This window comes from Rhinoraja longicauda, chromosome 10 (assembly GCF_053455715.1).
Source record: "Rhinoraja longicauda isolate Sanriku21f chromosome 10, sRhiLon1.1, whole genome shotgun sequence".
Lineage (NCBI taxonomy): Eukaryota > Metazoa > Chordata > Chondrichthyes > Rajiformes > Arhynchobatidae > Rhinoraja > Rhinoraja longicauda.
The window spans coordinates 38,402,682-38,415,722 of NC_135962.1; the positions used below are offsets into that span (position 1 = coordinate 38,402,682).

The following is a 13,041-nucleotide window of genomic DNA, read 5'->3' on the forward strand; positions in this document are numbered from 1 at the left end:
GGCCCCATTTCCCTCCAAACCCTTCCTACTGACATATCTGTCCAAATATATATTAAAAGTCATGATTGTATCCGCTTCTATTGTCATGAAATGTGTAATTCTAGTATTTCATGAGCCTAGTCTTATTCTCAGTGAGTATGATGAATGTCTGCGTTTAACAGGCCATTGTTCACATATAAACCCTTCAAGATTCATCAAGTCTTCATATTACAAATCAAAAATCACAAGAAAAGTTTAAAAAGTTGAAGTATTAGGAGCGTTTTCAAAAAGATATGATGTGAACCATAGAAAATGTTTTATTTTAATATTCAACAGAACAGACACTTTATTGCCAATTCCATAAATGCCCCCGAGAACCTGGCGAGCTGACTTCTTGAGCCGCTGTAATTGGTGTCTTGTCGATAGGTCCACAGGAAGGGAAGTTCCTGGGCTATGTTCCCATGAAAGTGAAGAATCGTGAAGGTGTTCTCCAGCAGAAGAGACGAGTTCCATGAAAGAGAAGCTCGAGTTTGGTGGTGATAGAAGATGTGGTTGGAGAAACCTTGATGAAAAGTAGTGCTTTTTGTCGACTGTGTGCTGAAAGTGAATGGTCAACCTGGTGTGTGGTTCACTATTCAATTGGGCTTCTTAGTTCTGGATCACATCAAACGTCTTGACTGTTATTGGAACACCACTCATCCACCCAGTGGATCCTATTCCCAACATGCCAACCATCACAGAATGCCCAGTTTCTGATTTGTTCTTGCAGACACAGGATACATTTAAAAAAATCGATTCCCAAGAATAACATTTTGTGAATGCAACTCAGAATTACTCACTCATTCATTCAAATGACAATATCAGGACATTCCCAATGTTACAGAGGGTAAAAGAAAGTCCACAAGACTGATAATCTCCTCACGTTTGTCCTTTTGGTCACAGAATACAACATGCCTCGATCAATGGTCCGCTTGCTACACATTATCGATTACAGATTGATTGATTGTGGTCACTTTCGTTCAATTACACTTCAAAAATAAGTTCAACAACCTTTTTGTTTTGAAGTAACATCATGATTCTCGATCTGCCAAAATCCTCAGCACACCTATGAGAAGAGGAAAGAGTAGTCCAGAATTTCTGTACTTAACACGAATGTGAAACTGTCAACTCCACAGTTTATAATACTGCTTCCACGCCTGTGTACGATTGTCATAATACTGCTCAAAATTGCACTGCACTTAACAGCTACTCGATTAATATAATTTCTTGTAAAAATATCCATTATATAAAAAATACAGATAAAAACAAGTTTTATATCAAAAAATATTTTAAGAAACTATTCCAGTTGCAAAAAACACAGCTAAATGTTAAAATATGGTAACCATTAATGTATTGGCAAAAGTCAGTCAGATTGAAAAGTCAGCTATTTGATACCAAGCTACCTTGCCTCACAAAGCAAACTCGTTCTTATTTCTGCCTCATTGTAAACACCACTCTGTCTTAATAAAACTGAAAAGATTTCCTATTCCAATAATCCCCTCGTCAACTATCACACCTGTAGAAGGAGCAAAACTTGAAGGACACCAAGAGCAGCAGAGAATGTTCCATCGCATTCCGTCCCTTCACTTACGTGATACATTTTTGTCTTGGCGTTCTCAACACCGATATTTGAAATGAGCATTTGCCCGATGTACTATTTTGCATTGTATTTACTGTAGGAACCACTGAAACCTTGCTCTGGTGAGCAGAACAATGGTTAATAAACTAATCTCCATCAGATCAGATAAAACAATATGTCCCAATCTGAAATGCCGCCTGTCCTTATTCTCCAGAGATGCTACGTGACCCACTGACTTACTCCAGCACCTTGTGTCTTTTTTTGCAAACCAGCATCTGCAGTTCCTTGCGTCTAGCCTTGAGAAACATAACATTAGGAATCAGGGTCGATATTCATCCCTCCTCATGTGGACAAAACAGAAGTGGGTGAACTCAATGGAAACAAATCACAAAAAGGACAACATTAAGCATTCAACGCATGTGAACAAGGCCAAATCTCTCTCTTGATGGGCACTGCATGACATATACAAACACAAATAATATATCAATGCAACACATTTTGTATTCAAAACTCCTTGCTGTGTGAATCGGCTCCTTGGTACACTGAAACTTAGTGAGGCTATCCGGCAATGCACAGGCTTCACTTTTATAGACATGTGAATTCACTCTGCTTCTCAACTCCAGTCACTATCAATACATCTAACATGCATCTTTATCGTAACTGGAATCGACCAACTAATTGGAGAAAATTACAACCCAGCCACTGCTCCCAAATGTACTTGTGTGTTCAGATCAACAAGTCAAATAACTTCCCATAGTGACCGTAATTTTCTATTTTATGTCTTATCTTATCAACGGTCATGGGAGTATTTGAATAGAGAAGCACTTCTGATTGTCATTGCATACACACCCAAATGACCAGGTAGGAAAGGTACAGGAGCCCAAGACTAAGGTTCACAGCACCAAGGTCTTGTTGATATATTAGAGGAAGGAGTTGATCAACAACACAAAACGGAGCCTCTAACACACAAGTGTTCAGAAAACTAAGGTTCCACTAAATTATAACATTTGTGACTCTTAGGCTTGGCTGAAAGAAGTTCTGTAGAAAGATCTGTTTGTGTAATACTGAACACGATGGATTTGATCCTCCACAGAAAAGTCAATGTGCAAAGAGTTATCACGAGCCTGCTTTAGCTAAACATTCTTCCTTGGACTTGCAAAAACATACATCTCAGATCCCATTTTTCTTTGGTTTCTTGGCATCCATTGTTTTATCAGCTGCTTTTCTCCAGAAACATGGAAGAACTGCAGAATATAAACTGGCTGTTTATTGGAAAGCTGTATTAAAAAGATTGTCAGCTCGACATAAGTGTCAGTCATGGCTTTGGAAGGTCATTGTGAATGCAGTAGGCAGCCAGGCTTACAGTTCATTACACAATGCATTGACTAAACCTTAATGCTCAAACTACAAATTCAGGAACAGAGTCATCAGCCGTGCGGTCCAGGGAGGAATATTTGCTTGTTCGTTTGACGATGAACGTCTCCTTTGTTGAGCTGTATTGCTCGGCCAAGCAGCGATTACAACAATTCCCTTCCTCACTCAGGTGACAGCCGAATGTGTAGCTCTGGGCAGTGTCCTGGCCAAGGGTAGCTATCTCCAGAAAGTCCTTCTGGTAAAGGCGGATATCATCCAAGCTCTGGCTATGCCGGTCTGCGGAGGTCTTTGGTTTTCTGCACACGGGCTGTGTATGAATAAAAGGCATAGATGAGTCAACATTTCATTCACACCACCCTGGCCAAGCTCTCATCCCACTGCTACCATCGGGGAGCAGATGCAGGAAGCTGAAAACCATGACCACTAGGTTCAAGAATACCTTCTTCCCAGTAACTATCCAGCTCTTGGCAGTGCACAACACTAACCTCAGGAACAATGATATTCTATAGGCTGTGTCTTTGGTTTTGCACTATTATGTTCACCCAGTTTTACTGATTATTAATTTTTTGTACTATTGATTATTGTATATTTATTGTGTTAAGCCTGTAAATCTGCAACCGGAAAGGATTTAATTGTTCCATTGCTGGTATATATAACAATAACACACCAGTGGCACAGTGGCGCAGCTGGGAGAGCTGCTGCCTCACAGCAACAGAGACTGGGTTTGAGTCTGACCTCTGGCGCTGTCTATGTAGAGTTTGCACTCACTCCCTGTGACCAAGTGGGTGATCTCTGGGTGCTCTGGTTTCCTCCTACATCACTAAGAAGTGCAGCTTAATTGACCTCTGTTAAATTGCCCACAGTGTTTAGGGAGTTAATGAGAAAGTGGGATGACAGAACTAGTAGGGACGGGTGATTGGTGGGCAGTGTGGACTTGGTGGGCCAAAGGGCCTGTTTCCATGCTGTATCTCTAAATTAAACTAAACTCTTGACTCAAAGGACTGCTATACCTGAAACAATCTGGTTACTCTGAAAGTTTCTATCACCTCAATCTCTGCAAAACAAATGCTGCAAAAAACATGAAATGTTGACAGGAAACTCCTGACTGGTGTATCCCAGAATAAATTTGAACTGAAGCATTTAAAATGCGATTCCACAACAATTGGGTTTTTTTAAATGGCCTTGTCAGGTAAGCTTGAACACTGGGAACAGATTATTTCAGGTGGACTACAGCACAAAGCTGTAGTCACACAAGAGGGTACAAGATGTCTGTCAGGGTAATGTAAGGGAGGAATGTCTGCGCAGATTAACTCAATGAGTATGGATTACATGGTGGGGTTCAAATCATCTGGTATGAGAACTCGCTGCGTGGCCCCTGTGACTATGTACTGTATGCCTTAGCCTTTAAGATCTTCTTTAAATTGCTAAACTTACTCTGTAACCTCTGAAGCACTTTACTTTAGACTAGACAGATATAAAGCGCAGAAACAGGCCCTTCGGCCTACCAATTCCACGCCGACCAGCGATCACCCCATACACATTAGCATTATCCTACACACTAGGGATAATTTACAATTTTTAATCAAAGCCAATTAACATCGAAACCTGTAAGTCTTTTGAGCGTGGGAGGAAACTGGAGCACCCAGAGAAAACCCATGAGGTCACCGTGAGAACGTACAAACTCGTTACAGACACTACCCATAGTCAGGCTCGAACCTGGGTCTCTGGTGCTGTAAGGCAGCAACTCTGCCACTCTGCCACTATGCCACACCTCTGCATGCAACACAAAGTATATTATAACACAAAGTGTGAATAAATGCAAAATCACGTTAATGCGACAAGATTAAATTGTTCTTTACACAAATGGAATCTTTCCGATATGCTTCCGTGATTCAATGTGCCTGAAGTCCTAACTCAATTTGGCAGAGGTGGGTGGGGGGCAGGGATTACATTAGTTGTTACGGGCAGTAAAACCATAAACACATTTCTTAAAACATTGCAAAATAGAAATCTGAGAATGTTCTTCCTGTTCTATAGCAGGATTCACTGGAGTTGTGTAAAAGTGACATTTGTCCGCTGGTGATATTGGCCAGGAAGATAATTCTGGGCGAGCTCACACTCTGCAGAAGTTGCAAAGTAAGCTGCAGTTCTCAGGACCTTGGTTCAGATGGTCACTTTTAGAAACCTAACATAGCTTCCAATGTGGTGTCTCTACGATGAGGTCACACAGCACGGAAACAGGCCCTTTGACCCAACTCATCAACGCTGACTAAGATGGCCTGTCTAAGCTCCTCCTATTTGCCATGTTTGGGTCATACCCTTTCCAATCCATGTACTTGCTCAAATATCTTTTAAATGTTATTGTACCAGCCTCATCTACTTCCTCTGGACGTTTGTTCACACCCACCACCCTCGATGTGAAAAAGGTTCCCCCTCAGGTTCCTATTAAATCTTTCCCCTCTCATCTTAAACCCCTAGTTATGGATTTCCCTACACTGGGTAAAAATACTTTTTTGCATTCACCCTATCTATTCCCCTCATGATTCTATACACTTCTGTTTCATCACCCCTCAGTCTCCTGCACTCCAACGAATAAAGTCCTCCCCTCTCCCTATAGCTCAGGTCCTGGCAACATACTTATGAATATTCTCTGCATTCTTTCCAGTAGCAGGGTGACCAAAACTAGTCGGTGGTACATTTTGCTCTCTCATTACACTGCTGACTTCTATAAAGCGGTGTTTCTTTAGAGCAAAGCTTCGCTCCAAAGTAAAATAAATTCCTGTTCGTGACACAGTTTCCACACTTAACAGATATTTTGTGTCTTTGACAGGAATTTGAGTGAATCAGTATATTAACGGATTCTAGATCTGACAGGATCTGTCCCAAAGCAGGAAATTGCTTTGCCTCTCCAGGCCTGACCCCTGCCTCAAACAACTGAATAAATCACTGCTGGAGACACCAGCTCTGACTCCCACTGCCCTCCGACTGAGCTACAATTGAACAAGCAGTACTGAAAGGGATCGGGACATTAGAAGACATTTGGGCACATACATAGATTGGAAGGGTTTTCGGGGCTATGGGAAAACTGCAGGCAAATGGGACTGGCTGAGTAGGCCAACCTTTTTCCCAGAGGGCACAGCTTTAAGGTGAGAGGTGCAAAGTTTAAAGGAGATGCGGAAGGCAAGATTTTTTTTACACACAGTGGATGGGAGTGCCTGGGACGCGCTGCCAGGGGTGGTGGTGGAGGCAGATGCGATAGCGGGATTCAAAAGGGTTTTAGATAGGCACATAGATATGCAGGGAATGAAGGGACATGGATTATGTGCAGGCAGATAAGAGTTGATCACTCTTAAATCTTATCCTTCTCACCTTAAGCCAATGCTCTATAGTTTAAGAATCCTCTACCTGAGCATTCACTTTTTCCATGCCCCTCACAATCTTGGAAACCTCAATAAGGACACCCCCAGCTTCCTACGCTCCGAAGAAAAAAATCCCGGCCTACACAACCTCTCCCTCTAACTCAAGCTAGCATAGAAACATAGAAAATAGGTGCAGGAGTAGGCCATTCGGCCCTTCGAGCCTGCACCGCCATTCAATATGATCATGGCTGATCATCCAGCTAGCAAGCCCAGGTAACATCCTGGTGAATGTCCTCTGCACCCTTTTCAACTGAATGACTCAGTCCATTAAAGAAGACATCCCATCAACCACACAGCTGATGTTACACACATCTTTCGCAAACTCTGGGCCAGGACACATTTGCATGTTGCAGAAATGTCATTCAGTTATGCATAAGAGTGCTAGAATTTCCTGCCCATATTAGTTAATTTTGGAAAATATTATTATGAAGCAGACACGCATTGAGAACATGGGACATTCCTGGGTGCAGACTCACCTGTGGTAACGAATCTATGCTTTGACCATAAAGCCGCACTACTGTTTCTGAAGAACTAGATGTTGAAGAACTCAGCTCACGTACAATTAATCCTGTGCAAATGAAATAAATTTGATTAAAATATTGCATGACCTTCTACAAACACAAGCTGGGCTGCTGACTGAACCATCATTAATTTGTCTTTCCATTGTTGCGTGAACAATAGATAATAATGAATCAGAGTACAGGAGGGAGATTGAAAAACAGATTGAAATTGTGCTAGAACACCAATCTTGTTCTCAACGTCAACAAGACCATGGAGCTGATTGTTGACTTCAGAAGAGGAAAGCCAGGGATCCATGAACCAGTCTTCATTGACAGGATGGCGGTGGAGAGAGTCAACAGTATAAAGTTCCTGGGTTTGCATATCATATCATATCATATCATATATATACAGCCGGAAACAGGCCTTTTCGGCCCTCCAAGTCCGTGCCGCCCAGCGATCCCCGCACATTAACACTATCCTACACCCACTAGGGACAATTTTTACATTTACCCAGCCAATTAACCTACATACCTGTACGTCTCTGAAGATCTGCCCTGGGCCCAGTCAATCGATGTAAACACAAAGATAGCTCATCAATTCCTCTACATTCATAGAGGTTTGAAGAGATACAGGATGTCACCAAATCTTCTATTGAACATCGACAGGTGTATGGTAGAGAGCCTACTGCCTGGTTGCATCATGTTCGGTAACTCGAACGGCCAAAAATGAAGGAGATCCCAGGGAGTGGCAGACTCTACCCAGTTCATCACAGGATCTCCGCAAAAATAAAGCGATCCGAGGAAGGTACTACCTCAAAAAGGCAACCGATATTCAAAACCCAAACTATCCTGGCCACATTCTCATCTCACTACTACCACCAGGGAGAAGGCACAGGAACATGGAAAGCATGACCAGCAGGTCGCACAACAGCATCTTCCCAGCAACCATTAGGATCTTGAACACTGCACAACACTATTCTCAGCAAAAAAATGTTCTTCTATGGACTGTGTTTTTGCTTACACTACAAACTTCATTTTCCACCATTATGTTCTCCTAATATTATTGATTATTAATATATTGTTTTATATTTTAATGTCTTAATCTTATATCACGTCTCTAGTCTGCCATCCGGCAGAAGGTATAGAATTTTGAAAGAATCGTCTCTGGGCCATGAGGCTCAGAAAAGGCTTTCCCCCCTCTGTTATCAGGCTTCTGAACGCTCCCTCCATAAATCATGGCGCTGTCCAACTCACCCTCTATCAAATTGCGGACATTAGACCTTGTCTCTGAAACTGATGCACTACAATTCTGAGAATTATATTCTGCACTCTGTATCTTTCGTTTTGCCATACTTATTGCACTACAGTTTGACTTGACTGTATTTACATATGGTGCATCTGATCTATTTGGATAGCATGTAAAATAAAGCTTTTTCAATATACCTTGGTACATGTGACAATAATAAACCCAACCCTAAACCAATGTACCATTTGCCAATTTGGAAATCATCACCCTTATGGTCTGCTCTTCAATTCCACCCTGAACTTGTCATAATCCCTCAGCATAACCTCCTTGCTACTCCAATCTCTGTTTCTAGTCCCTACACCGACTGCAACAACTGGTTCTTCCCACTCCAAGTTCTCCTCGGGGCATCAGGTGGGCAACTCAGTTTTCGGGACTCTTGTTCTAAACTGCAGAGAGCTGTGACTGTTCCCCATTACTCTGCTATCCCTTGCGATGACTACATCTCTCTTTGGTCCTCTCCCCATCTCCCCATTTGAATGGCTTCCTGTGCCATGGTGCTAAGGACAGTTTGCACCTCCTCCCTGCAGATGAACAGTATAGCACAACGCTTTGACCCCCAATGTCCATGCCCAACATGATGCCAAGTTAAAGTAATCTCTGCCTACACATATCCTCTGCATATCCATATGCCATCTAAATGCATCTTAAATATCACTATCATATCTGCCTGCACCACCATCCTCGGCAGCGTGTTCTAGGCACACACCACTCTCTGTGTACAAGAACTTGCCCTGCACTTCCTCTTTAAACTTCTCCCCTCTCACCTTAAAGCACTGCTCTTTAGTCATAGACAGTTCCACCCTGGAAAATAGGTTCTGACTGTTGATCTGATCAATGCCTCTCATAACTTTATATACATATAATTTCACATACTCCTACACTTGTTCGCCAGTGAGAGTGCAGCATTAATGAGGTAACCCCAGGCAGCAACTGTCTGGCATCTGCTCACCAGAATGTCCGTTCAGCTGCCGCGACGTCAGCATCTCCTCGGTGATGTGAATACACATGTCCGCACCAACGTCAGGAGTCAGCTCATTCATCTGCACCAGGTCCTTGGGATCATCAACCAGCATTTCTATTTCTAGGGTTAAAAATAAGACACTTAGCACCAGCACAACTCCAGTGATCTACTTTGCAGCATGACTATTTCACATGGGATTGGAGAAATGGGTTTGCATTTCCCAGCCAAAGCTAGTTTGGATGGTGCAGTCCGTGACTGAACAACCAGCCCTTTCCAATCCGGGCAAGTCAATTTGAAAATGCCAAACACTGAGCTGGGGGGAAAGAAATTATATGAAATCATAATTTATTATTTGGGGCTAGTCATGGAGTCATACAGCATGTAAGCAGGCCCTTTGGCCCAACTCATCCATGCTGACCAAGATACCCCATCTAAGCTAGTCCCATTGCTTGCATTTGGCCCATATCCCTGTACAAATATCTTTAAAATGTTGTCATTGCAGCTGCATCAACTGCCTTAACTAGCAGTTCCTTCCATATACCCACCATCCTCTCAAGAAGAGGGCCTCAGGTTCCAATCAAATCTTTCCCCTCTCACTTTAAACCTGTGTGCTCTAGTTCTTGATTCCCCAACTCTGGGAAAAGACTGTGTATTTACCCCATCGGATCGCTTCATGATTTTACACACCTCTGTGAGATCACTCCTCAGCTTCTTGCACTCCAAGGAATAAAGTCCTAGGCTGCCCAATCGCTCTCTACAGGCAAGGCCCTCAAGTCCTGGCAACATCAAGGCAACATCTGTGTACATATTCTCTGCACTCGTTCCGGTATCATGGCATGCTTGCCAGTTGCAGGATCAGTTTGTTCCACTATTACATTAACTCTGCTGGCTGAGTGGATGTCAAGACTTATCCTAAACTTTACCCTCCCACTTCCTGCAGATGTGTTTCTGACTCCCAGACTAAGAGGAAGCCACACATGGAATTCTAGATCTGTAAATCTAATATAACCAACCCTAATTCGACTATAACGTTTAAAGAAAGGTCGACCCAAAATCAGAAACTTGTCACCTGTTGCTAATGCCCACACTGCAGCGAATTAACGCGTCATTTGCAGTTTTAAAGCCTGGTCAGCATTTTTTAAATACATAGAATTATGTATAGGCGCATTCATCCACTTTGTAGTAATTCTGAATTTCAATCTAACATTTGACCATTTCTTCCAATATCATATGAAAAAGCAGCCATTGAAATGCCGCACAAGTCCCTCCCCGAACCAAGTGTGAGGAGATCCATCCTTAGCCAGGAGCAGTAAGACACGCACAAGGCAGCCACAGATACAGAAGGCAAGATCCAGAAGCCAACACCCAGCTACAGTCACAGCATGAGCAACAAAAGATACATCTCTCCTCCTGTCAGGGTGAAGAGAGTAGACCTCAAGCCTGTTCCACCATTTAATACAATCAGGGCTGACCATAAGTCTCCTACTCTGCCAGTTCTCCATTTATCTATCTCCCCTACATCAATTAAATTTTATCTAGCTTCCCTTCAAATACGTGTCATGATCCAGTTTCCAACTTACACCAGGACAGAGAATTCCAGAGATTCACCACTGTTTGCAAAAACAAATTTTGTTTTAAAATGAGTGGACCATTATCTTGCACTTACCCCCCTTTGCCTAATCTTAGAAATGATTCTGCATTTGATGTAATAAAGCTAACCTGACATCATGCTTTCAAATGTCTCCAGTCAATAGGAATCATGGTCTGAAGAAGGGTCCTGACCAGAAATGTTGTCCATCCATTTCCTCCCCAGATGCTGCCTGACCTATTGGGTTCCTCCAGCATTTTGTGTTGGCAACATAACAGGATGGGCTGAATGAGCAGAGGTTCAACTTTGTCGAGGAGATGAAGAATTGATGGGAATGGCTATGTAAAGGCTGATTGAACCCTGCGGCAGTCTCAGCTAGATGAAATATTGGACGTATCCTCTCCTGGGGGAAATTAGAACCAAAGTTCATGAGAGTGAGAGAGCAGCTTAAATCAGAATTATTTGATTGAAAATGGAGAGGAGCTCCCAAGGTCAGAACTGGAGGATGAGACTAAGACGGAAAGAAGCAAGAAGAGTCCCTCCACCACCGGCGTGCAGTGGCTGTCGTTAGCACCACCTACAAATGCACGGTAGTTACTCACCGAGGCTACCTGAGCATCTCTGACACCTGGTCTCCGTCACCCAGAGGGCCATGGGCTTCAGGTGCAAGGAGGGTCAACACCACAATCTGCAGGTTCCATCCAAGTCACACATCGTCCCAACTTGGAAATGTGTCGCCAGTCTTCATCGTCTCTGGGCCTGAACCCTATCGGATGGCACCATGGGAGCACCATCACCAGGTCCAGAATGCACCTCACCACCACGTTGTTACGAGCAATTAAGGGTGGGCAATAAATGCTGGCCTTGCCAGTGATTTAGACATCCCACAAAGAACACAAGTGTTGAGAGAAGGGTTATTGGCTTGGTATGGAAACAAATCAGTGCTAAAGGGTGAATACAATGATAGGGGTGACCAGATAACTGATAAAGATGGAGACAGTTGCCTTTCCTACCCTTGTCTTTAAAGGTTCTGGTCTCAACAGTGCTATCGCCAAATGGTGACCAAGTTGTTATCAAGTAGTTTATTGATGAAAAGTCGTCAACCTGAAACTTCAACATTGGTCTGTTTTTGGGCAGTTCTACCATGTCTGTTTAGTTTTTCTCTCTTGGTTTTCTCAGAATAAAGTCTGCATTAACGCTGGGTATCACTGTGGCTGCTACCTCAGTCACTGTGAAGGTGACTTCTCCAATTAGGACCTTGCAAAGCCAGGTGCGAGCAAAATGGGAAAGGAATTAAAATATTAGGGCGAGTGTGCTGTATTTGGAGTGAGGTCATCGAGGGATGAGGTGAGGAGAATAGAGCTGATGGGTGTGGAAGGTCAGGCAACATCAAGTATAAACACAATGGAGTTCAGGATGAACTAAGGATTGTGGAGAGTGGTGGATCGAAAACTAACTGGAACAAAGGAGTAGTCAAGGGAGCCCGACCAATTACCCCCTCCTTTGTCCTGACTCCCATTTTCCTTTAGGGAATCCCTTGAATTGTTCTTAATGTTAAAGACATTATATAAATGCAGGTTTATAAAACACGTAGTCATAGTCATGTATCTGGACTTTCAAACTTTGACAAGGTCCCACACAAGAGATTAATGTGCAAAATTAGAGCACATGGTATTGGGGATAGGGTATTGACATGGCTAGAGAATAGGTTGACACACAGGAAGCAAGGAGTAGGAATTAACGGGCCCTTTTCAGAATGGCAGGCAGTGACTAGTGGGGTGCCGCAAGGCTCAGTGCTGGAATGCCAGTTATTTACAATATATATTAACGATTTAGACGAGGGAATTAAATGTGACATGTCCAAGTTTGCAGATGACGCAAAGCTGGGTGGCAGTGTGAGCTGCGATGAGGATCCTATGAGGATGCAGGGTGACTTGGATAGGTTGGGTGAGTGGGCAGATGCATAATGTGGATAACTATTAGGTTATCCACTTTGGTGGCTAGAACAGGAAGGCAGATTATTATCTGAATGGTGCCAGGTTAGGAAAAGGGGAGGTACAACGAGACCTGGGTGTGCTTGTACACCAGTCACTGAAAGTAAGCATGCAGGAACAGCAGGCAGTGAAGAAAGCCAATAGCTTGTTAACCTTCATTGCGAGAGGATTTGAGTTTAGGAGCAAGGAGGTCCTACTGCAGTTGTACAGGGCCCTGGTGGGACCGCACCTGGAGTATTGTGTGCAATTTTGGTCTCCTAATTTGAGGAAGGACATTATTGCTATTGAGGGAGTGCAGCGAA

General features: G+C 43.1%; 1 protein-coding gene across 1 annotated transcript in view; it reads right to left on the bottom strand.

Annotated features, from left to right (window-relative positions):
- Positions 1 to 335: 335 nt before the first annotated feature.
- The window catches only part of frmd6 (FERM domain containing 6), a 113,906-nt gene continuing 101,200 nt past the window's right edge, over positions 336 to 13,041 (bottom strand). The window contains exons 12-14 of the mRNA XM_078406701.1: positions 9,146 to 9,277; positions 6,867 to 6,958; positions 336 to 3,278 (exon numbers count right to left, since the gene is read on the bottom strand). Of these exons, the coding sequence (XP_078262827.1) occupies positions 2,997 to 3,278; positions 6,867 to 6,958; positions 9,146 to 9,277 (506 nt within the window). The 3' untranslated portion in view covers positions 336 to 2,996. The remainder of the gene's footprint in view (positions 3,279 to 6,866; positions 6,959 to 9,145; positions 9,278 to 13,041) is intronic.